At 47.6% G+C, this 24,408-nt stretch overlaps 10 protein-coding genes across 10 annotated transcripts; 4 read left to right on the top strand and 6 right to left on the bottom strand.

Moving 5' to 3' along the window:
• Positions 1 to 2,174: 2,174 nt before the first annotated feature.
• EYB26_007272 (uncharacterized protein) lies at positions 2,175 to 3,888 on the bottom strand (the record flags this gene model as incomplete). Its single annotated transcript, XM_054266544.1, has 3 exons — positions 2,175 to 3,065; positions 3,124 to 3,558; positions 3,619 to 3,888. 3 exons carry the CDS (start codon positions 3,886 to 3,888, stop codon positions 2,175 to 2,177), a joined length of 1,596 nt encoding a protein of 531 aa, XP_054122519.1.
• Positions 3,889 to 4,331: 443 nt separating this feature from the next.
• On the top strand, positions 4,332 to 6,535 carry EYB26_007271 (uncharacterized protein; the record flags this gene model as incomplete). The annotated part of the gene is made up of 3 exons (XM_054266543.1): positions 4,332 to 4,511; positions 4,575 to 4,763; positions 4,820 to 6,535. 3 exons carry the CDS (start codon positions 4,332 to 4,334, stop codon positions 6,533 to 6,535), a joined length of 2,085 nt encoding a protein of 694 aa, XP_054122518.1.
• Positions 6,536 to 7,026: 491 nt separating this feature from the next.
• EYB26_007270 (uncharacterized protein) lies at positions 7,027 to 9,264 on the bottom strand (the record flags this gene model as incomplete). The annotated part of the gene is made up of 1 exon (XM_054266542.1): positions 7,027 to 9,264. One exon carries the CDS (start codon positions 9,262 to 9,264, stop codon positions 7,027 to 7,029), a length of 2,238 nt encoding a protein of 745 aa, XP_054122517.1.
• Positions 9,265 to 9,398: 134 nt separating this feature from the next.
• On the bottom strand, positions 9,399 to 9,995 carry EYB26_007269 (uncharacterized protein; the record flags this gene model as incomplete). Its single annotated transcript, XM_054266541.1, has 1 exon — positions 9,399 to 9,995. The coding sequence occupies one exon, from the start codon at positions 9,993 to 9,995 to the stop codon at positions 9,399 to 9,401; it is 597 nt and encodes a 198-aa protein (XP_054122516.1).
• A 1,109-nt stretch (positions 9,996 to 11,104) lies between these two features.
• EYB26_007268 (uncharacterized protein) lies at positions 11,105 to 12,269 on the top strand (the record flags this gene model as incomplete). The annotated part of the gene is made up of 5 exons (XM_054266540.1): positions 11,105 to 11,134; positions 11,204 to 11,327; positions 11,425 to 11,731; positions 11,795 to 11,969; positions 12,030 to 12,269. 5 exons carry the CDS (start codon positions 11,105 to 11,107, stop codon positions 12,267 to 12,269), a joined length of 876 nt encoding a protein of 291 aa, XP_054122515.1.
• A 499-nt stretch (positions 12,270 to 12,768) lies between these two features.
• On the bottom strand, positions 12,769 to 14,453 carry EYB26_007267 (uncharacterized protein; the record flags this gene model as incomplete). The annotated part of the gene is made up of 2 exons (XM_054266539.1): positions 12,769 to 13,746; positions 13,809 to 14,453. The coding sequence occupies 2 exons, from the start codon at positions 14,451 to 14,453 to the stop codon at positions 12,769 to 12,771; spliced, it is 1,623 nt and encodes a 540-aa protein (XP_054122514.1).
• A 359-nt stretch (positions 14,454 to 14,812) lies between these two features.
• Positions 14,813 to 17,302, top strand: EYB26_007266 (uncharacterized protein; the record flags this gene model as incomplete). The annotated part of the gene is made up of 2 exons (XM_054266538.1): positions 14,813 to 14,924; positions 14,985 to 17,302. 2 exons carry the CDS (start codon positions 14,813 to 14,815, stop codon positions 17,300 to 17,302), a joined length of 2,430 nt encoding a protein of 809 aa, XP_054122513.1.
• A 275-nt stretch (positions 17,303 to 17,577) lies between these two features.
• Positions 17,578 to 18,521, bottom strand: EYB26_007265 (uncharacterized protein; the record flags this gene model as incomplete). Its single annotated transcript, XM_054266537.1, has 3 exons — positions 17,578 to 18,112; positions 18,169 to 18,267; positions 18,328 to 18,521. The coding sequence occupies 3 exons, from the start codon at positions 18,519 to 18,521 to the stop codon at positions 17,578 to 17,580; spliced, it is 828 nt and encodes a 275-aa protein (XP_054122512.1).
• A 541-nt stretch (positions 18,522 to 19,062) lies between these two features.
• Positions 19,063 to 20,392, top strand: EYB26_007264 (uncharacterized protein; the record flags this gene model as incomplete). Its single annotated transcript, XM_054266536.1, has 3 exons — positions 19,063 to 19,095; positions 19,206 to 19,453; positions 19,660 to 20,392. 3 exons carry the CDS (start codon positions 19,063 to 19,065, stop codon positions 20,390 to 20,392), a joined length of 1,014 nt encoding a protein of 337 aa, XP_054122511.1.
• Positions 20,393 to 21,705: 1,313 nt separating this feature from the next.
• On the bottom strand, positions 21,706 to 24,156 carry EYB26_007263 (uncharacterized protein; the record flags this gene model as incomplete). The annotated part of the gene is made up of 4 exons (XM_054266535.1): positions 21,706 to 22,212; positions 22,273 to 22,854; positions 22,911 to 23,761; positions 23,829 to 24,156. 4 exons carry the CDS (start codon positions 24,154 to 24,156, stop codon positions 21,706 to 21,708), a joined length of 2,268 nt encoding a protein of 755 aa, XP_054122510.1.
• Between the last annotated feature and the right edge of the window lie 252 nt (positions 24,157 to 24,408).

Here is a 24,408-nt window from a genome sequence, read left to right as displayed (position 1 = left end):
CGACTTGAATTGAGGTATACAGGTCAATTGTTTGATCCAATGTCTACAAGAGTACTACAAGTACAACAAGGAGAAAGTTTCAGGCGAACTGGAGACGAACACGCATTTCCGTAGCGCATCATCGCGTCACCCAATTGGACCAATCGGTTGACTCTGCTCCTCCTTTAGTTCCTTAGTTCCTTCGGTTCAGTCAGCTCAGGTGGTGTAAGTTAACTAACTATGGGGTTTGACGATGAGTCTTCCAGTCTGGACTGGGCCTTGGATGTAATTTTGTATTTTTATTTGTTGGTTGGTGTATCCGGATGTATTTGTGTATTATAGAACGTGGAGCATCGGCAGGAACACGGGAACGATACGGACGGAAGATTCCGCCCGACGAGCCGGGACCTGAATCTGTCTATGGAGGCCAATGAGAGCAGCAGATGATATACTTTAATTTACTCGGACGTGATATCTTACATTCGACATTTTAATCAATGCATTCTCAATTGTGCATGTAGTAATATCCGTTCATATTACAGACTACAGACTACAGAGCAGGTAGTCGCGTAACGTATGGCTAGTCCGTACAAACCGTGGAGTCTGTGGGAAACCCCTAGTTACCCACTGTCCAAGAAGATCTTAATAATATAAGGCTTGGTCTAACTATTGGAACCAGCAGTATGGTAAGTTGGTAACAAACTAGTGTATGGACTGAAACATCTCCATACGCGCCACCAGATGCTAGTGGACCAGCCTCAAGTTGCAATCGAGTGACTCGAGTCGTCAGTAAATTACGCAGTCGCATAAGACGCCCAGATTGAAATAGTGACATTAATTTACGTAGCACTTTTCCAACAAAGACAACTGAAACAATTAATCTGATAGAGTCTACTAACAGGGCGACCTCGGTACGCCCGTTTACTTCAAAATCCGTGGTCTGTATTTCGTAGAGTCCGCACAGCCAGTGGATGCTCTGGACCCTTTCAACTAGTAGTAACCCTATATCACCCCCAAAATACTGTACAAAAAAGAAAATCAAAAAGATCGACCAAAACCCTGGCTATAAGACGGAGTAAACACGGAAAGGATTGCCTGATTAATTACATTTCCTCCCTAGGTACTCGTAATTACTTACTAGCAGGCTAGTCGCAGCTCGGTACGAGGCACCTCCAGTAGTACACACTACACACGAAAAATGTATTGGCGCTTGTACGGATATCACGGATATTATTTGGAGTGCCAACACTTTCTTCATCCCACTTTACAGAAGGTAACTTAAGTCTTAAGCTAATACGTGGGTTCTATGGAGCTCATGCTCTGTGGACTCCGTACGGCGAACGGAGTAGCTCAGTACACTTACTAGACTATCAGCTTATTGCCCTATTCAACATTTAGCGCTTGCGCTAAGGCAAGGCTAAGGTTGACAGAACTTTTTTGACTTGAGATTTTAGCCCTTTTCATGCTTAGTGCGCTATGCGTCCTGCTTGGCGACTTCGTTTTCTTTGTTGTGTCTCCCGGGTTCCCCTGATATTTTGGCTGATCGGTGATCACGAAAATTGTGATGGGATTTTGGATTTTGGACGAGCGACATTAGCGCCAGGGGTAAGTTAGATGAAATTTTTGTAATTTCTATGCTCGCGCGCCAGAGTCTAGACTGCATATGGGCATTGTTGTTTTGGTTGTTTTCTTGAGCTGAATCAATGGGTTTCGGGAAATCCGATGCCGAAGGACCTGCTTTTGTACATAGTCTTGAGTCTACTGTGGTGCGGTTTTTTCTTGGGGTACAGAGTACTCCGTATGGATCCTTACTTACGAGTGCTCGGGTGGATCAAGCAAGACCTTGACCTAGGTTAGGGTTTCAGGATCGCCGAGAGTATCCTCAGTTCCGTGTTTCCCACAGCTCGGCGGCTCACTGTTCCACTCCTCGGATAGATCTCTACAACCTTGGGAGTCAACAGCACAGTCCACTCTTGACTGGAGACATGTCGTACTCCATACGGAGTACTACTAGAGTACTCCGTATTTGGAATCTGATAAACATTAGACGCAAACTATAAGCGATCTGATATTATTACTGTGGATATCAGATAAGAATGACACATTTTAAGCGAAGAGGTGGGTATCTATCTATGTCATCAACTAGCATCTATATCAAAATACAAAGACGCGGGGTCTATATTCAACGTAGAGATTTATCGTACAATGTTCAGCATCTCCTCCACATGGCCAAACTTCTGCCGAGGTTTACCCTTGGCTTTTCCTCTATCCTTTTCGACAGAGTCGATACGCTGCCAGTCGTCCCACGAAGTAGGCAACAATCCTCTCTGCATGGCCTCAGCTCGCACGCCTTCCCAGCCTAGACCAGTGCTTCCGCCAGAGGTTGAGTTCAAGAATGATATTTTGGCTTCACTGCTTGATTTAAATGCTTCCCAGTCCGCAGCAATAGAGTCCGCTGTGCCGAAAGCATCCATCATCGTAGAAGCAATCACTCCAGTCGGCCCACGTTTGACCCAGCCTGCACAGTAAAGTCCGGGCAAATGAGAGATGTGTGTATGATCTAGGGGTGTCGTAGTATCTTCTGCCGCACGGTTGGTACTCGTCACTCGACCAAATCCGTCATTGGGAATGATACCGCGTCGTCCATCAAACTCAATTCCTAATTCCTCGAAGCCGGGTAACGGCAAAGACTTGTAACCTATACTGCGGAAGAATATATTGCCTGGAATATTGACTTGCGCCGGCTTACCGCTCGTCAGAAAATGTTGTTTGACCTTGGCATCTGATGCGAATGGGTCGGGAGACGCAAATTCATTTCGAGTAAATTTGACATGAGACAACCGGTAGGGGAACATTGGTGACCAATGTAAAGAATGAGGAGAAAGAAGAAAGTCGAGTGACCAGCTTTTGCTAGCAGTAGTAGGATCTGTAGCGGATCCCTTGGCTAGGAGCTGGATCAATCTTTTCTGTGCTCGAGGAAGAGACGAAACAACATCTTCCGGTGGGAGAAGGTCCTTTGGTATAGTGTCAAATGCAACAGAGGGAAGCTGTAAGAGTTCCCTTATCTCCTTGATAGTGAACGCAGCCTTGTATCCATCATCAGTACACGATCAATGGATATATTTTTAGCGGCAGTTGCCTCACCTGCATAGGCCCGCGCCTTCCAACAACCCGCACTCGCTTGATCTTACTTCTCGAGAGCTCCTCTAATGCATGCTCCGAAATGTCTGTTTTGCGCAAAGAATCCACATCCGACAAGAGTATCCTCGCCACATCTAGAGCGACATTTCCCTGACCAACAACCACGGCGTGTTCACCGGCAGCCAGATCTGGAGCCAGGTCACGGTATTCTGGAAGTCCATTGTACCATCCCACAAACGCCCTTGCCGAAAGAACATTCTTTCTAGCGTCCTCGCCCGGGATACCCAATTCGCGATCCTTGGCCGCACCGTAGGCGAACAGAATGGCGTCGTAATGTGGTTTCAGTGTGGAGAACGGTAACTGAGAGCCCACGGCGACATTTCCAATAAAATTGAATCGAGGGGAGGTTGCCACTTCAGTGAACTTTTCTTCACAATTCTATCACCGCGAGAAAGATATCAGTCTTTGATACAGTGGGGTGGGGTTTCAACGAAGTACCTTGACTTCCGGATGGTCCGGGGCGACACCATACCGCACCAGGCCGAATGGCACGGGCAATTGCTCGTACATATCAACTACAGCATCATCCGATTTGGAAAGAAGTCGATATGCAGCATAGAAACCTGCCGGGCCGGACCCGATGACGGCAACTCGAAACGGACGACCATGAAGGGTGGTCGATGTGCTGTATCGAGATCGAATTCGAGGGATCTGCAAGACCCGCCGTGCGCATCGTGTGCACAGAGAGGACCTAAGCGTTGAATTCATAGATATAGAACCGGACTGTAAGTGATTGTCCGGAGGGTCGAGGTGCAATTTTGAGTGAGGCAGTGAGACATGCCGTGACCGGAAGGGCACGTGTGGTAATCGGCTTATCGACTATCGCTTATCTTATCGTGGTTGTCGGGCCAACAACGCCGAAGCAAACAATGATCAGCAGCCCTACCCGGCTGCCTCCCGCCCGCCCTCTCTTGCTATGACTGCCCTCTTCTCCTCTCTTCCTACTCTTCTACTCTGTAGTTCTATCCGCAGACCAGCTTGCATGGATCTAATTTCCACATTCTATCCACTCTTTTATTGAGAGCCGCATCAATGCAGCCTTCATTCGTTTGATGCTTGACTTGCTGATCAGATAAGCATCACATATCAGTTAGCTACATTCCTTAACCCCGGATTCTCGCACGCGCATTCTTCGTATATTATCGCCCATCATGGGTGGATCATCATCCCCTCCATTCCTCTACGATCCAGTCTCGCAGTGGTCATTCAATGACTACCACAGAGGGAAACCATTCAATCCCAAAGCCGTCACTCAAGCAAGCTGGACTCCGCGCCCGCAAAGCACCCCTCAAGAAGGGCCGCTGGTGAACTTCAATCGCCATCCAGACACGGTACGTAACATTAGGCGTTTGGACAACTATGATGACAGAGGAGAGACTGACTCGCCGTTATAGTTGGCTACACCTCGTCAAAACAGTCCCATAAAACCTATGAGCCGTCACACCAAGGCCCGGGTGACGCACACGAGAAGATTCCAGCTTTTGCTCCGGATCTTGTCACTGCTCGGAGCGATTGGTATTTTGTTTTGTGTAATTTGTATTAACCATACGGACGTTTCTTTTGGATGGATAATTCGCGTTGCAGTATGTTGATCCCTATACTTTTTTTAAGTGCATGGTTCTAACGATATGCACAACAGCCAAGCGTTGCTATTCTTCATAATATCTATGCCATCTATCATCTTGTTCGCTCTGCCGCTAGCCGGCCTCCAGGCTCTTCGACGAGTTACCATCTATTCGCATCTATCATGGATGCGGGTTTAGTTCCTTTTTACGCTTTTATTAGCTTCGTCGCACATAAAGAGTTTCATGATGGTTACTACAACTGGGGAACTGTTTTCGATGATGAAAAGCTTGAACACTACATTGTGGAATCACTTTTCTACGCAAGTGCTGGCGTTGGAGGCTTGCATCTTGTATCACTGATGATTTCCATTTACCTAGCAATCGTTTTCAGGCAGATCACGAAGCTGCCACCTGACATGAACCCTTTAGAGGACAATTTGACTGCACGCCCATCTACACGGCGAAGCAAGCTGTCAAGGTCGGAACTCTCGGAGAAAAAGCATATGAGCACAAGTACAGTGGACTCGGCGTATTTTAGTGTCATGTCACATCTTGATGATGTTATAAATGAGGTACCACAGCCGATTCCTTTCATGCACACCAGACAGCAATCATCCACTTCGTTGGCAGACCCTAAACGAGCTTCACGTACTTCTCTTCACTCCAACCAACAATCAGCCCGTGTCTACAATGGAGAAAATCAACCAGCATCACCGTCTCGCGCAGCAGTTCAAACTCCTCAAAAGAGCCCGTCTCGGCCTAGATCGATACTCGAAGACGCACCTGTACTTCGCCCGACATCCAGTGGTCTCACGCCCAGTAACCTTCGCTGGAGCAGTCCAGTGCCATCGGAAGCATCAGCCAACTGGGTAAGCTACGAATCGCCAGAAGATGAGGATGTCATCATCCGTGAATCCAAGCCACCCAGCAGATCCAAAAACGGCACACCGTTCCCTATGTCCAATGGTGCTAACGACTGGTTGGCTCCTGTGCCAAAATTCGGTCGTGTTGAAAGCGGTATACCACACAATGAAGCTCGAGGTCAATATGCTGCCTTGGAGACAAATGACGGCTATGACAATGATGTACACTTTGACATCAACAAAGACAGCCTCGAGGAAGATATAACGGAGTACCTCAACAGAGCCCTTGATCCTCTAAGAATGAATCCTCCAACTCCTCAGCCTAAGGAAGATGCAGAGAACACAAATGCTGGAAGTAGGCCTTCAAGTCTTCGCCGCGCTGTTTTGGGCGAGATCCCAGATGTCTCCGCTGTTAGAAACAACACCAATATTGCTGACGCTGTCGTTGCGGATGACACCGAATTGCCAGCATCCAAGCCAGCCAAGTTGAGGACTTTTGGCAGTCTGAGGCTGTGGGGAAGCAAATCAAACAAAACCACTTATGCATCGGTCAAGGAAGACGAAGCTAGCGACAATGAGAGTGATAATGAGAATGAGGCAAGCCAGCCAGCCAGACTGAGAACTCCAAAACGACGAACGACTCAAAACACAGTAACTGAAAAAGAAGCCGACCGAAAGGGACGAGTCGTCAGTAACTCAGGCATCGACTTGGGCAGCGCATACCATACTGGTATGGACTCAGAACAGTACAGCGAATACATCTCCACGCTAGGAGTCGGTCGCAGACGCGACGTCAGTGGTAAAATCGCTGAAGAAGGACGTGGTGGAATTGCCGAAGTGACAGAAACCCCCGAAGTTCCGAGAACACCGGAAAAGAAGCAAAACACCACTCGCGCTGCAGGATGGGCTCGTTTTGCAGGCCTGTGATGGAATTCACCAGTTGGAAGTATATGTGTAGTGATGCACAAGACGGAAGAATACGACACGATCTTAAAAGATATGCAAGCTGGACGATTGCGGATATTGGTTTTCTGATTTCTGGAGTCGTGAGGAGGGGAGTTTACCTTTTTGAGCCTTGATTTGGGTGTCGTTTATTAGTGCTGTAGTTATCTGTTGAGCGATTTATGTTTGTTTGTTTATTGTTTGATTTGAGCTTCATGGGAAGATTTGTTGATATACTGATGCCTCATGTGTGACGGAAGCTTTGGGAGTTCTCATGTAGGTATTATTATATTTAGGTAGTCTGTACAAAAAAAAAAATCAAAGGTACATCCGTTGATCAAGATTGAATTTCATGCGCATTATCCCTCTACATCTCCTAATAATTCTAGTCAGTGTAGTTACATATATCAAACCAACGAAAACCCTTCCTTCCTACCTAGATACGTAAATGAAATTATGACCGGTTACGGTCTCGATCAGTTCCGCATCTGCCGCGTCCTCCAATTCAACATCTGCTCCTGTGTCCGTTGCGCAATTTCCTGGTGTAGACGCGCTTCATCCTCTTCATCTATCATTGTTATGAAGTTGAGCTCATCTTCGTGGCCACTTTCGTCATCACTATGGTCAAGCTTATCATTATTGCGGTCGTGGGTGTAGTGACGATGGGGGACCTCTTCTTCTTCTTTCCTTAGTAATGATATATCCGCAGGTAAATCATCTTTTTGCCCCTCGGTAGTCGGGGCTGCGCTGGTTTTGGGTTCGGTGGGTGCCTGGGATGGTGGATATTTCCTTTTGGCTGGTGCAACGGGTTTCCGTTTCTCATTTTCCGCTTGTTCTCGCTCGATTTGTTCGTCTTGATTCCACAGAGCTAATTTCTCCATTTCGAGTTCAGATGCATCTATCTCCTCAAACCCAATGTCTGTAAGAACCTGGCCCACAAGGAATTGATAGCGAAGGTGACCCGAAACTGTAGCGCTGACGTCTATGTTTTCGAGATTCGGGACACCGCTGACTGGCTGGAGGCCCGATATATCGACTTCAAGGTGCGTGGCGCGGTAGAGAAGGGCAAGGACAGCGTCCTTCTCAGAGTAGACGTTTACGAGTCGACCGGCAACGACGGCACGCATGGAGTGCCATTTAGCTGAATCTGCAGGGATGGGTGCTCCCATGAACACAACAGATTCGATAAGTCCGTAGGCCCGTCTTTTAGCCAGGCTTTGCAGGCACGAATATATCACCCGAGAGCCGAGAGAATAACCGATCAAAGTCACGGGGCGTTTTCCTTGTGCTCCGTTTATCAGAGCGTCCGCCAGCACCTCACCAGCTTTGTCTGCTCTTGAAATAGCCACGCTGAAAGGATTTGCGGCTATCTTGGCGATTCTCATAAGACCAAAGGGTAGCATGACTGCGCTCATGATGCCTGCAAAGACTGTCCAAATGAGGAGTTGTTGACTCGCAACTTTCCATGCTGCCGTGGTGACCAAAGCGCGCATCGAGTTTCCAAGATTCAGTAATGACTCATATTCCCACCGGAGAGCAAAGACCTCCGACTCAGGTCCAATGACTCGCCATGGTTCAGTGATATTATCCTCTTCGGTCACCCAACCAGTGATCCCGATTGTTACCCTCAAGCGGTGGTCTTCCTTTGCAGCTTCCTTTTCATCCTTGAACTTCTTTGCTGTGGTTCCCCGTATAGGAATGAAGGCGAAGTCCTCGACTTCGCGGGCATAACTATCCATCATCCTGCCGGTCATTTTCCCACCGTAGGCTCCAAAGAGACCGCCTACTACTACTCCGCTGCTAGCGAGTGCTCCCAGATAAGAAGCAGCGATGGTTCCTCCAAGACCCAGACCGCCCATTACAGTTCCAAGCCCAGCTGCTACCAGAGGCGCTGCAAGCCCGCCGGTAATGCCTATCAGGGCCGCACCAGCTACTGTTGCAAGGCCAACTTTCCATTTTCGAAGATTCTGATTGTCTGCTGCCTTCTTTTTAGCTTCCTCATCTGCCGTCATGGCTACTGCAGCATCAAGTAATCCACGTGCTATCTTGACTTCGTTGTCGTTTAAGTCACTGGCCTGAAGGTTTAATGAGGAGGCGATACGCAATAGAAGCACTCGTGAATATGCGTTGTAGTGCTCTAGGCTGAGAAGCAAGAGCAAGAGAGACCGTAAGATAAGTAATCTTTGCGCCTTTGGTCCGTCTCGAAGCGTATTATCGAGAGGTGGGTATATTTGCTGTAATCGATTCGACGACTCTTGTTCCGGTTCCGTAGGTTCCTCATGAAACTTCTTGACTGGAGCCCGACCATCTTGTGGCCCTTCCCGCTCATTTATAACCTGTCCGATCCGCAGGAAGACTGAATTTTGCCATTCATCAAAGTACGCGAGTGCTTCCTTTCTCGATTCGGGATCCAAGCCAACCGCATCTCTTATGCCCTCTTCGGTTGTTTTCGATGAAACGTCATGGCCAAATTCGTTCCAATCTCGAGCATCTTCATTTCTCGACCTTGGTGAATCTTTCCGAGAGATGGGGAGCGCTTCGAAGCTTTCCAATATTGTACTCAGCATCTGCTCCAAGGTAGTCGAGATTAGAATCATCAGGTCACCCCGCTGGGACTTGGACAGGAAATCGGAGAGGCCATGTTCTTCAGGTTTGTGCTCTTCCTTGGCTCGATCCGTGGTATCCGCAAAACGGTCAAAAAATCGCTGCGCCATGATAGGGAGGACGTCAATGGATGATTGCAGTAAGACACGGACTCAGCTAATGTTGTGTTGATGTCAAGAGCGGGATAGGTAGCCTTGTGCCAAGACCGGAGAACCAACACAAGCCTAACATTCAAGCAAGGATCTTAATTACCACTTTGCACGACAAAAAACTTTCCAGCTGTCTTTGTGGCCGACCCTAAAGCATTTCCATCCCATTGATCACTCTCCACGTGGCTTGCTTTACCGTCCTCAATTGTTGTAGTCTGGCGTTGTATCTTCCTCCGGCGACCGACCACCTGTTCCTTGGCTAGTGCTTCCTTCAATGTCTCCAAGCTTATCGTAGATTCCTTAATTGCCTCGCGACTCTCATCTCGAATAGCTCTAAGTGGTGAGGCATCCTTTGTATCTACGTCCTGTATCGACTTGACAAAGTGAATCTGGGCTTCGAGTGTTCTGAGCATGGACGTTTCCTCCGTCTTATCGACCGGTTGCGGAAGCGCCGATAAACGAAGTAGATGGTGAAGTGTCTGCGGAGTGATCGATAGAGGGATTGTCGGATCGTGCGTATTGGGGAGAAGGCTTTGGACGGACCATGTTGGTTTGGCGAGGAGAGTAGCTATGTCTTTGCTGGTGTACTTTGGTGGCTGTGACGAGTATAGCCGTCGAGCCGCAAAAGATAGGGATTTGTTCACCTGGTTGTATGAGCTCAGGTGGCTCAATAGTGCTTGTAATCGATGCATTGAAACGTGGGTAGCGTCAAGGACAACAGCTATTCAGTGGACTGATCGCAACAAGAATCGGGCCCGGAGGAAGCTCTGAAGCTTAGGTGGAAACAAAAATAAATTATACTCCAGTCTCCACTTAATTACCGATCATCCTCATTGATTGGTTCATTGGTTTTTCAACTACAATACTTCCATCAATGGATGTTAGTACAATATACGCATATCCAGAAAAGAGGCCATCGAATATCTCAGTTGGTAGATGATGGTATGAGTATAAGCCTATCAGAAATCTGCTAATCTATTCGCTCACGGCCTAACCCTAATCTCGTGTCATCTAACCCTACCCAATATAAGACATCGTTTGGGAAGGAGAGAATCCATTGTCTTAGCAGAGAATGTTAGGCGATGCAATCATTATATAGTTTTACACCTGCGCCTGCTGCGAAGGCGCTGTGGCTGAGTCAGTTAGCGGAAGAGTGGAGCTTGCTATGTATCAAATGGCTTGCTAGGGGGATGGAAGGGGGTATATGCAGAGAGAGTTTGACATAGCACGGTTGGGCATTCCTTTGGATGAGCGGATGGAGAGGTTATTGGAGGAACCCGATGAGTTTGGATTCATCGTGGTGTCAATCAGTATGTTCCTTCGTCTATCGTGCAATTGTCATCTCCCCATCCATGTCTTAACAAATGGTTGAGGCTAACGGAACCCTGTAGAGTGAACGCGATGGAGCGGCATGTCGATGCTGTGGGATTGCTGTAAACTGACTGTCTGCAATGGAATATAGCAATAAGTAATGAGGATACGATATCAATGACATGGGATTAGCTAGAAAATAGATACGAGAGTAGAAGAGATTTTGGGTTATTCTGCCGTAGAAATGTGGTCATTTTAACTACATAGGGACAAATGCCGATAAATACAGCTCCTCATTGGTTGATGTAGAAGGCGGCGAACCAACTGACTATTACATAGTTGAGGCACTGAGGCCCCACTCATGCTGTCCCGCAATCAAAGTAGTCTCTCCAAGTCCTTAACATCATACACACTTTGCGTCTCAAACAGCTGTCTATTCATTGATTAGTCCTGAACTCAGCAGGATAAATCACGTTGCAATCTTGTCATAATGGGTGACCCGCGCGCCCTCCTACAAAAGGTTGTTTGAATACCCTCTCTCTGCAATACGTACTTCGTTGGTGGCTAATGTTGTCGTGTTCGGAACCAGGCCGACAAAGCCCTCTCAGGTGCCTCTACCGGTTTCAGCTTCTTTGGTGGTCGATCGGAGAAATACGAAAATGCAGCAGATCTATACGTCCAAGCAGCAAACGCATTTCGAGTGCAAAAGATGAGTGAGTCAAGCTGTGCGAGCGGGGTGGAGCTTGAATTGCTCCGACCCGTAGATAAACGAAAGGAATGAAGCTGAAACTCCATCGGTATGATGAACAGATAAAGAAGCCGGTATGGCATTTGAGAAAGCCGCTGCCGTTCAAAGGAATAATCTCAACGAGCCCGACGACGCCGCAAATAGCTTATCCGAAGCCTTCAAGGTATACCGTAAAACAGATCCTGAGGATGCAGTGCGAGTCCTCGCAGGCGCAATTCAACATTATATCAACAAGGGGAATTTCAGACGAGCGGCTACTCACCAACAAAACCTAGCTGAATGCTACGAAGTTGAGATTGGTAACGCGAAGAAGGCTTTGGAGGAATATGAGAAGGCTGCTGAGTGGTATGAGAGTGACAATGCGGAGGCGTAAGTTGATATTTCGGATTCTTTACGGCAAAAGGAGAAAAATACTGACATTTGGCATGATAGACTTGCAAACAAATATTACCTGAAGGTGGCCGACCTCGCAGCTATAGAAGCCGACTATTACAAGGCAATTGGGTATTACGAGAAAGTCGGAAAGGTTTCTATCGACAATAATTTGATGAAGTGGTCTGTAAAAGACTACTTTTTCAAGGCCGGCATATGCCACCTCGCATCCGGGGTATGTCTTAGGATCCCCATGAAGCAAAATATTCTCTTTGCTAATCACTTTCTTGCTCAGGACCTTGTTGCGACCAATCGTGCGTTGGAGGGCTATAGAGACCTCGACCCCACATTTGCTTCGACCAGAGAGCACGCATTATTAGTCGATCTTTTGCAAGCCGTTGAGCAAGGCGAACCAGACACCTTCGCCGACAAACTCTTCCAATTCGACCAATTGAGCAAGCTGGACAAGTGGAAGACCACATTGTTCCTTCGCGTCAAGGGTAATATTGAAGAGACTGGTGAAGATTTCTCGTAATTTTTATATTGGTTTATGGTTGTGTCATTTGGGTGAAGTTGTTTGTTATACAGGGTTGCATGCGTGTTTTGATTCACATGACAGTGGCTCTCGTTTTTGATGGTTTACGTTGGTAGATTATCATGCTTCTTTATATTTGTGAATAAAATGGACATCGATGCGTTCCAAGCCAAGGAGATCCAGTTCCGAATTGTAGCCCTAATCCGGTATCAGAACCATTGCTGGTTCAAGGGCGGGCGGGGGTCAACGGGAAGTATAGGGTTTGAATGCGATTTCTCTGCCGATGCCAGGGCAATCTGGCGGGCTTGTTTCATGGATAAATCATAGGTTCAGCGTACCGCAAAAAAAATCATTACAATGAACTATTTTGCTATCAGGACACCGCTATGCTCATTAAGCTATGCAATGATCAATATACAAAGGATAGAACGCCATGTTGTACTGTACAGAACCGTTCGGGTATCATCAAAAAGCGACGAGGGGCCTAAGCGTGCCTTTTCTATAAATCCTTCTTGGAAGCAAATCTGGCAAGCGCAGGGCCAAGTTCCTCTCGCTGTTTTTGCAATGTCTCGTTCTGATGAGCAGAGCGTTCGCGTTGTATCGCTTCAGCCTTGAGACGCTTCTCGTCAATGACGTTTGTCTTTCCTCTCTTTCGAAGATATTTCCTGAGCGCACTGTTACGACCACGGCCCCGATTCTTCAGTTTCTCGATGGCGTCTTTTGGTTTGTTGTCTTCTTCACGCTCTTCTCGTCGTTTCTTGTCGCTGATCAAATCGATTTTACCAATAAGGTTGGGATCGAGTGAAATCATTTCAGGCTGCAGTTTGTTCAACAAAGCCTTGACTTCAGCTTCCTGGCGTTGTTTGGTTGTTTCGTATGGGTTGACTTCCGTGGCATCAAAGTTGGCTTCTCCAGCGCCGGGGACAATGATACTAGCGAAACCCTTGTCATGGGTGACACCTAGAATATCCTCATATGGACACCATCTGACAGTTTCAATGCGTTGTCCATCACCACCCCATGCCATATAAGGGCTTTGCACTTTTCCAGCATCGCTAGCTGCGGCATCGAAAAGGCCCTTCCAGACACTAACTTGTGTGCCCCATCCAACTGCCGTGAGATTACGGTCGCTGATTGCAACACTTGATCCAGGCTGGTAACAGGAGTACGAATGAACCGGCTTGAACATTCGAATATCCCACACATTCATTCTCATGTCTTGACCAGTGGAAACCATGTATCGACCCAGTCGATCAATGGCCATTGATCGTACCGGACCTCGGTGTACAAGAGCTTTGACCAGGGCGGTTTGTGAATTAGGTGACCATAGAGTAACGGTACCGTTTTGGTGGCCGACATGAAGGATCGCATTCCAGGGGTTTTGGCATAGTGCCGTTGGGGATCCTAATCGGGTGGGTAGTTCGGCAACTAGCTGGCCTGTGGAAGTGTCTGTATATTTGAGGAAACCGCTGTTTGCCTAACAAACTCTGTTAGTTCATAAAAACGTTGGAAATGTTTAAAAAGAGATGAAAAGCTCACAGCGCTAGCTAAAAGGAAGTGGTAGGGCAAAAATTCGAGATATTTAGCTTCGACGTGTTTGTTGAGACAATGCAGTTCAACACCGGCATGATCGTAAATATAGACGTTTTTCTTCTGAGCCACAGCAAAGAATTGATTATTGTGCAACCATTTCGCATCTCGAACTGTTTCTCCAAGTTGTAACTCGCATCCCAGCTTTCCGGCTCGCCAGTCCATCGTTGCGACATGACCTTTTCTTCCAGCCAAGAGTAGATTTTTGCCGCTTCGCGTATAATCTGCACGATATGGTCCAAGTTCCTCCAATTTCAATTCAAATCCTTTCTTGGCGACTTCAATTCCAACGTTTTCCCTAATCTCATCCTGTCTCACTTTGTATGTCCGTTCAAGTTCCGCCTCGGGCTCTAGGAATCCGGACTCGTTCTCGAGGAGAATTTCTGCATCCTTTGCGCGCAGGGCCGCTGTTTTGTATCGGTCTTCGACGGCCTTTAGGTTTCCTCGGAGCTTTTTGTCTCTGATCTTTTTGACTTGCACAGCCTTTCCGCGTCCATATTTCTCCGTTGCTTCTGTAATTCGTCTTTTTGCTTCTCGAGCTTCAACGAGGTCTTGCGGCGAGCGTTTCGCGACCGGTCCCGCGACTGCTGCCATGGTTGTTGCAATAACCTTCAAGCAATCATAAAATAAGATAGTTATAAGAATTAATGCAGTCGCTGACAGAGCAGCGTTTCAATGGAGCAGGGTATTGAGCTTGGATTTGAAGAGAGTATGGAGAATCTCACATGCGACGGGTTCAGCAAGGCTAAAAATTTCCATGCCAAGAGTTCCTACTCGCTTGTCCGCCACAACATTTTTTCTTATCGATTAGCCCAGTCCCCGCCTTCCATAATTTTAGTCTATATTTTTCTTCCTTAGAAAAAGAATCAGGTCAGCCGGGGATAGCTCTCTTATTGCATATATCCATTCTGGCTACTCTTGCATTTCGTTTTAAAAGGCCAGAAGCGGCCAATATGGCGCCGATTACCTCGTCGGTGCATCACCACCGGAGCACAACAAAAACAAGCCACAAGCCATTCAAGAGCAAGCATGCTACGAAGAGTGCTCTTAAGGAGAGGACAAGAGGTATGTTCTTTTCCAATGCCTTGACATCGATATATGATAAGTAATTGACCAGCTGCATAGGTAAAATCGAGACAAACGAGCGAGGAGTCCGAAAAACACCCCACCAACAACTCATGTCGAAGCTCGATCGCAAAAACCAAGCTCGTCAAAAACAACAAGTGAAACGTCAGGAAAAGTCTCAAGCGGCCAGTATTTTTGCCGGACAGAATGGCGCTCCCCGTCAAGTGGCTATCGTACCTCTTGCCGATAATATCGACGTCGCTGCCGTGATCCGCGCTTTGAACGAAAGCGTCGATATTTCCGAGGATGTCTCCATTGATCGCCAATTGCGTATCCGCGTCGACCGATTCAAGCAGAATATTATGTACATTCCAGCAAAATACGACTTGATACACGCTTTGGATGTATGTCGTGTGGCCGATTTTGTGGTTGTGGTTCTCCCAACGGACGTTGAGGTGACGGAGGAAGGAGAAACTCTTTTGCGATCAATTGAGAGCCAGGGCATCTCCAACGTCCTTGTGGTGGCCCAAGGTCTGGATAAAGTAAACCCGCCTAAAAAACGCTCACAGATTGTTTCATCCCTCGTGTCATTCATGACTCACTTCTTTCCCACTATCGAAAAAGTCCATTCGCTAGATTCCCGACAGGAGTGCTCAAATGTGGTCCGAGGTCTTTGCACAGCTACTCCAAAAGGTATTAGATGGAGAGATGACAGGAGCTGGATGACTATTCAAGATGTCAAGTGGCCGGACGTACCAGGAAGCCTGATTGATGACGTCGTGGTCACCGGTGTTGTTCGTGGTAAAGGATTGAAGGCAGACCGAATTGTACATATACCAGGATGGGGCGACTTTCAGATTGCGTCTATAACAGCAGCTCCGCCTCTAAATACAAAAGGCAAAAAGGAGGATTCAATGAACATCGATGACACCGAGGCTCCGCAAGTTCTGGACCAGCCCACCGATGATCGCGACGATATGGCGGTTATCGCACCTGAGGAGATTGAGATGGATGATGACATGCTATCAAACCCTGACACGGAAAGGCGAGGAGTGCTACTTGATGACCACCACTACTTCTCCGACGACGAATCTCATATTCCAGCTCGCCCTAAAAGATTACCGAAGGGTACTTCAGAATATCAATCCGCTTGGTTCCTTGAGGATGACTCTGATTCCGCATCGGATATGATGGATAACGAAGATGAAGATATGGATATGGAAGTTGATGACACCGAGGGTCGTCCTGAGGACGGTGTTTTCCCAGACCATGCCGATGCCATGACGGAGGGTGGCCCGTCAGAATATCCTCAATCAGAGATGTTCTTAGACCCATCACCAGAAGATGAAGCTGATCAGCTTGAGAATTACCGGGCCAGTCGTCGAACTGAAGCAGAAGACGATCTAGAGTTCCCGGATGAGATTGAGTTACATCCCAATGTCCTCGCTAGGGAGCGATTGCAGAAGTACCGTGGCTTGAGAAGTCTGAAGACTAGTCGATGGGAAACATCAGAAGATCGACCATTTGAACCCGAAGATTGGCGACGACTACTTCAATTCAACGATTACAAAGGCGTTAAAAACAAACTTATTCGGGAGGCTCTTATCGGCGGTGTTACACCCGGTACACGAGTTAATGTGCACTTGAAGGCTGTTCCATCGGTACTGCGCAATAGCCCATTGCCAGTGGCATTATTTTCTCTGCTTCGACATGAACATAAGCATACGGTCATCAATATCAACATGACATTGAATTCTTCTGTGGAGAAGCCTATCAAGTCCAAGGAGGAAGTCATCATTCAGTGCGGACCTCGCCGTCTTGTCGTGAATCCAATTTACTCCGGCGCCGGAAATACGCCAAATAATGTACACAAGTTCGATCGATACCTCCATCCAGGTCGCAGCGCTATTGCTACATATATCGGTCCCGTAACATGGGGCGCAGTTCCAGTACTAGTATTCAAGAACCAGGCCGTCGACGACCCAGAAGTCCTCGACTCCGCCGATGGCACTACCGCTGGAAAGACAGGTAACCGTTTAGAACTTATCGCAACAGGGACGGTTGTTGCACCCGATCATTCTCGAGTGGTGGCCAAACGAGCCATTCTCACCGGTCATCCTTACAAGATCCACAAGAAGGTTGTCACCGTGCGCTACATGTTCTTCAACTCCGAAGACGTCCACTGGTTTAAGGCCCTTCAACTCTGGACCAGACGCGGTCGTAGTGGTTTTATCAAGGAGAGTTTGGGAACTCATGGTTACTTTAAGGCGATGTTTGACTCGAAGATTAATCCTCAAGACTCTGTGGGAATTAGTCTATACAAGAGAGTCTTCCCGCGAAGGGCTCGGGGTTTGGAGGAGGTTGAGACTGTTGCATAGTTTGGCACCTTTCTGTCCTTTTCTTTTTCCTTTCTGTGATGATGGCTTATGACAAAATGCATACCCCCCTTTGACATGATGGTGTTACATGTCATGACTATATAGATGAGATATCGTTGACTGCTCAAAAGTCAAGTTGAATAAAAGTGATACATATTCAAATAGTTCAAGTTCCATTGCTATCCGTAGATAGACATCCCATCCTACAATGTAGCATAATTCCAAATGCTTCTCTTTAGGTCAACAAGGCGTGCACAAGGTCCACGGGGCATCAATCAAACGTTCCCCGAATTCCTAGGCGCACCATTCTTCCACCTCTCCAAACTCGTCTCATACCCACCGCTGGCCTTCCACGAACTAACAATCAAATTCACAATATGATCCACCCCATTGCCATGCTTTACGGACCCAAACACCGTCGGACCCCCTTCTCTGATCTTGCCTGCATCACGCTCCATAACACTCAAATCCGCGCCCACAGCCTCCGCCAAATCAATCTTGTTAATAACCAACAAATCACTACCCGTAATCCCCGGGCCACCTTTTCTCGGCACTTTATCCCCACCAGCGACGTCGATGACATAGATGATGAAATCGGCCAATTCGCGAGAGTAGTTTGCAGCCAGGTTATCGCCGCCGGATTCGATGAGAAGCAGGTCAGTGTTGAATTTGCGTTGGAGGGTTTGGAGGGCGAGCAGGTTTGCACTGATGTCTTCACGCACGGCGGCGTGAGGGCAGCCTCCGGTTTCGATTGCGGAGATGCGTTCGGGGGCGAGAGCTTTGTTGCGGGTTAGGAATTCAGCGTCTTCTCTGTTTGGCGATTTCGTCAGTTCTTATCTTATGTTGGGGTGGGGGGGGTTGCGCACTTTGTGAAAATGTCATTGGTAACAGCTGCGATGCTGTATTGATCTCTCAATGCGAGGCATAGCTTCAACATCAGCGCTGTTTTCCCGGATCCAACTGGTCTTCAAACAACATGTCAGCCAATGGGCAAATATGTAAACATGTTAAGCAAGCAAACCAACCCTCCGATGCCAATTGTGAAAGCTCGATCCTTCCAATCCCTCCCTTCATGCTGAGAAAGTGGTTGCTCGCGATTTATATACGAGCCTGGACCATCGTAGATCTCGTGAGAGTGGCCGTGGCCACCAAAGTCATCGCTGCCATCGTGTGAGTGTGACAGTCCGTTGTCATGTGAGTGGGTGTGACCTGTTGACATGGTGGTTGTGCTTTGTATTCGAGGGGTAGATACGTAGGTTGCTCAAGGTACTCGGATCGATTTATCTTCCGTGGTAGCTCTTCTCGTCGAGAAATACAAGGTACTCGTAACAAATAGATCCTTTCAGCCTTGTAAGATCAAGGGTACCGCAATCGACTGTGAGATTGTGTAGATATCAAGAAAATTGGGACATCGTGTGCTCTTATCAGCAAGACAGCCCACCTGCTTATCTAATCTGATGCATCTGGTTACGTTAGTTAACTAACTAACTAACCCAGTCTTGTGAGTAGGGCTACCTTCGCCCTTATTAAAATTGTATAGCAATATTATGAAACAGCATGAAGTAGCTAATAGTCAAAAAAGGAAGAATCAGAAGGTAAATCGTATTCACGACTCGTTGATATGATCGAAGATCCTCGATTTACGGAGAGCATGCATGGCAATACTGGTCTTCGACCTCAATTGATCCTAGACAGATTCTGATCAATTGCAACATTCTGTGCATTCCTTGTTCAAATGCCTCTTCGAATTTGCGAGGCTGATGGCTGCAGTTATCCAGCAGAGTGGATGCGCGGTAGGTGTATGATTTGTGCCAGACACTAAAAGAAAAGTTACCATAAATGCCCGCCAGAGGTCAGCTGGGAGTCCATTTGTTGAGGCTGAAAAATGATGCTGATAAATTAGGATAACGACGATAATGAAGCCTATTGGAAAGCCTACGACTCTGCTAAAACAGGACATCTCGCCGTACTGCTTGATAAGATCAATGTCAATGCCAGAAGCCAACATAGGCCAGATTCGAGGTCAAATATCATATTCCAGCTCTTGCTGCTCATCTTGGCCATGCTTCCAGGATCGAGCTTGTGTCATCTCAGATGCATGGGCAAAATTGTCATGTCGACGCAGAGTTCGAAGATGGGATGGCATGGATTGTGAGAATTCGACTGTCAGATCCAACGCTTCCTCGGCAGGGAGTACAAGACCACATACTACTGAGTGAGGCTGCTACGTTGAAGTTCCTAGCGCAAACATCTGTACCCGTGCTCAAAGTCTACATTATCAATTAGAGCAACGGGGAAAGGGCATGGAACAGCTTGCAACCCTTTTTCTAGAACTTGAAAAATATCCTTTGGAAAAGGCCGGAGATTGACGACCATGACGAAATTTTCGACGCAATTATTGACTGGGACGATGCCAACGACCCGGACTATCCCCTTCCAGCAGCGCCATCCCAGTTACAGATACTCACCGTTGACCGTGGCGATATATCAACGCAAGCCCTGTCTCGAATCATCGAGCACTGCACCAACTTTGAATCATTCAGATATATAGTATGCTACGCAATGGGCGTATTTGGCCGATACTGGGAGAACCTCCCCGAAATAGATCCCATACCGGACATGACGCTCGAATCCGTCTGTGCTGCCCTACTCAAACACACCAAAACATCACTACGACGTCTCCATCTCGAAATTTCTGATTACGGCGCAATGTGTGGGTGTCGTCATGACCATTGTCTCAAGCCATACGGAAAGTACATATCCATCAACCCTTGCGCACCACAAACCACGAATTGGAAATGGAACGAGTTCACGAATCTGGAACGTCTGACTCTGGATCTGGATATATTCAGTAACTCTACAGGAGGCTGGCTTCCGTTCGCGGAGACATTGCCCGTCTCAATCAAAGAAGTCACGATCCTGTGCCATCGCTGTCCTCCAGGCACCAACAAACTCGACTTTGAAAACATATTCCGCGGATTCAAACCTCAAGACTTCCCAGGTCTACGCTCTATAAACGCATGGCATCGCAATTTTAAAGATTTCACTGAAATCGGCCATAATGGAGCCGACTACATTCTGCAAACATAGAGCCTCGCCCTCCGGGAAGTAGACGTACCGACCGATGCTATAAAACAGTACAAACTGGGTGACGAGTACTTTAAACAAAAAGACAAAGAGCACCTAGAACGGGAGCGACGCACGAGATCGTCTGAGATGGAATGGTTTGATGTAACGGAGGATGTGTTGTATTCATTGCCGGCGAAGGATATGGAGGGAATGGTGATGTTTGGGGTGCATCATGCGGTGGGATCGAGTTTTGTGAGTTGCGAGAATATGTATACTGGTCTTACGGTGAAGAAGACTTGGGGTTGGTTGTGTACCTAAACTACCTAGGTGGAGTAGAACCTAGCTATAATGGACGGAATGACTCCCCATTTCTAAATATTGGATCTAGAAATTTCATTGGACATAGGAACAGAGAGCGCTCCAGTAGACTAATCTGGTTGATTTTCATGATCAGGAGCACCCCTTATTACTAGATCGACATGATGTTAGATGATATCAATGTGAATAGGGAGGCCTTCTGATCATGATAGCCAGTGACCAAAGCGAGACATACGTTTTGAAAGTGTATATCATCTGGTTAATACGAGTATTTTCACTGGACAATTTGAAGGGGAAAAAAGTCCAATCATTCAGAACCATCACAGGTAGCAAATTTCTATTAGGTGAACGTTCAAATTTACAATGACAACGAGTTGCGATTGATGATACAGCACGGAGGAAGGTCGTAAGGTGATAAAATGAAAATAAGAAAAAAGAAACAAATACGGACCCTAGCAGCGAAACGCAGAATCATCACACCTGCGAACACCCCACTTAACAAGGAAAAGAAAAGGAATTTAGCATGAAGAGGAGAGCAAAATGAAAAAGATACATGAAAAATGCAGAAAACCCAGAATATCTAAACCGCTGAATCATCTGCCGTTCAAAGTGAAAGCCATACATGACCACCTAATGGAGACCAACGAGGCTTCAATGGAAAACCATGGTATCATGCTCCCAGGCGGAGCCCAGAAACGTATCAATGAAATGCGTATCAGAACAAGAAAAGGCCTTGAATGATGGCCGAAGCAGAGACCCTTGCTAGACGCCATGCGTAATATGGATTCAAAAGCATCCAGGAAAAAGCCAACGATTCGTAGTCAAAAACAGGAAGATAGGGAATCATATGTCCGGATGAAAGGATGAATGGACATTCGAAAAAAAGCAAAAGCAAAAACTCCCAGACAGTGAGATGAAACAAGACAAGAACCGTAATACGCCAGTTACCGATTTCCCCCTTTTTGTGAGAAAGAAACGAAAAGCGGCAAAACGCAAAAGTAATAGCAGGAAGGTCTCTATGCAGTGCCTTTATGTCTTTTGCCACCAACCTTGGGGCTTGCTCTCACTTTTGCGGCACCGGTGGGACCAGCTCCGTTAACTTCGACACCATCATCACCCTCAGTCTTAACGGTGCTAGCGCGACGGCGCTTATTAGAAACATTGGGACTCGTGTTTGCACTCGGACCTTGGCTACCGTTCGCTGCCAAGGAACCTTGGCTTTGTTGGGGTATCATTCCGGGTCCCATGAGATGGTTTTGAGCCGGACTTGGATGAGCGGAGTTTCCTAAATGCGGAGAGGCTTGTGCTCCTGGCAAGCCCATATTACCAACGGATGGGGAAGCGAATTGAGAGGGCCCGTTGAGACTAGGTGTTCGTTGGCCCTGAGCCTGGAGAGCGGCAGGATTCATTGTTTGTTGACTAAGCGATGCAGTGACATCTCGGAGTAGCTCGCTGGCACTCTTATGGGGGTTGCTGGCACTGTGGCTGATTAGACTGGTCATATATGACAAAGGCTCTGCTATCTAAATGACCAACATACATGTTAGCTATTGAATATCCTTTCTAGAATCATCAAGTCATACCTCGAGGAAACACTGGACGCTATGTGGGAGTCCGTTTTCATTCACCAATGACTCTGGGGGCGAGATGGTGGGCTGTGCCAATTGTTGTTTTTGCATCCTTTTACTAGTATTCTTAGCCACACGCGGGCTTGGCTTTGTATCGATTGGTTCTGGCTGTTGAAGAAGACTGCGGGGGATGAATTCTCGAAATCCTGACACTGAGATATCGACCAAATCAAACTTGTAATCTGGATTCACAAGCACCTTGAGCGACCCATTGACGAAGAGCTGACAGTCATTGGCGAACCAATATATGAAGCTAGCTTTGGGGCTGAACACCACGCGATAACCATTTTGAGGAGAGAACTCTTGCGTAGCTTCCATGTGCGTTTGTATTCGTCTAATCCCATTATTGAAGAGCGTGACGTAATAGCGAGGCAGAATGGTTGCGTTAACCTCGAAAGACTTCGATCCAGTGCCTGCCGTAAGAACACCTTGGCGTAAAACACCCCAGGGTTGACCAGTCATTGGCTGAAATGTAGTGTTGTAATATTTGTTTACAACTTCTTGCCAAAAAAGAAGATCGGCATCTTCACCATTGCTCTACAGAAAAGAATTAGTAATTTGCTTCTTAGGTCGCACCAATGCATATGACTTACCTGAAATGTGCTTAAAGTCTCAAAGTAGCTATTGACATAGTGTGTCAATGTTCCTCTATTTTGCAAAAATGAGTTCACATTCGCTCGTCTTTGCTGTTCCAGCAACATGTGTTGCTGCATTTTCAGCTGTTCTGGGGTAGCCATAGCTTGCTGTTGCTGATTTAATTGAGCTTGCTGTTGGGGCTGTGCCACTTGTTGCTGGCCATTCTGCGGCTGCGCTTGAGGCGGCTGTACCTGCTGTTGTTGCTGGTTCGCTTGAGCTTGTTGTTGTGATTGTTGCTGAGCCATTGACTGCTGAGCTTGAGGGATCTGTTGGTGTTGAGGATTAGGTGTCGATTGTGATGGTTGCGAACCCTGGTGAGATGGAGGTTGCGGGGTTGAGTGCTGTGGAGGGTTGGACTGCTGCGAAGGCGTAGCACTTCCAGGGGGTCCTGGAGGACCCTGTTGCGGCTGGGGAGTAACGCTTTGGGGAGGTACGGCGGCAGCGCGTGATTGCGGTGTGTGTTGGCCTTGTTGGCTGTTTGCTTGAGCTGCTGCTTGCGCTTGGGCCACAGCTGCTTGAGCTTGCGCTTGGGCCTGCATGGCAAGAAACTGCTGTTGCTGCTGCTGTAGATTCGGAGGCATATGCTGCATTTGTTGCGGGAAATGCATCATATTGACCGGGCCACGCATGTTGGGGTTCTGCATAGCGGATAACTGAGCTTGACTGAGACCCTGCGTTCCTGCAGGCATCGAAACCGGTATACCACCCGCATGGTGCTGCTGCTGTTGCACTAAGTGTTGCTGCTGGAGTATTCGCTGTTGCCTGGCCATTGCTTGCTGTTGTAGCAATTGGGCGTTGTTCGAGACATCTATAAAAACAAATAAGTCAGAGGATACCTCAAAGTGTACTTGATAATGCAGTAAAAGTTGACTTACTCATTGCGTATGGCTGTTGCTGTTGCTGTTGTTGCTGCTGTTGTTGTTGCTGAAGGAGATGGGCCTGGGCCGGGTTCAAGTGTTGCAGAGCATGTGCGTTGGGTACTGGACCACCGGGGCCAGTCGTCGCACCTGGAGGCATACCAGCCATCATGGGCCCAGGTTGACTCACTTGCGGACCACCAGCAGCAGACACGCCAGGGTGCATGTGTTGAACCATACCGGGTTGGACCATATTTGGATGCTGGGCTTGGGCCATTGGATGGCCAGGAGGCACTCCGGGGTGTTGAGGAATGCCTTGATGGGCAGGAAACGGCTGGGTCATCATCATCGCTAAGCCAAAAAGCCCTCAGCCGCGCGAAGGCTTATGAGGACTAATCCAACCGAACCCGACGATCACACCTGCGACGATACAAAAGCCTCCCGATGGATTAATGCGACGTGCGTTGCTCTTAATCAATGCCAATAGCTAGCGCGATCAACGACAGCTGGTGTTATCAGGGTCTGAATGAGAGCCAGGACACTACAGGCTTGCGATGAGCCTGGGTCAAGACGGGCCAAGAACAGATGTACTCAAAAG

The sequence above is a fragment of the Talaromyces marneffei genome, chromosome 5 (genome assembly GCF_009556855.1).
Source record: "Talaromyces marneffei chromosome 5, complete sequence".
Taxonomy (NCBI): Eukaryota; Fungi; Ascomycota; class Eurotiomycetes; order Eurotiales; family Trichocomaceae; genus Talaromyces; species Talaromyces marneffei.
This window is presented reverse-complemented; position numbering and strand designations above follow the sequence as displayed.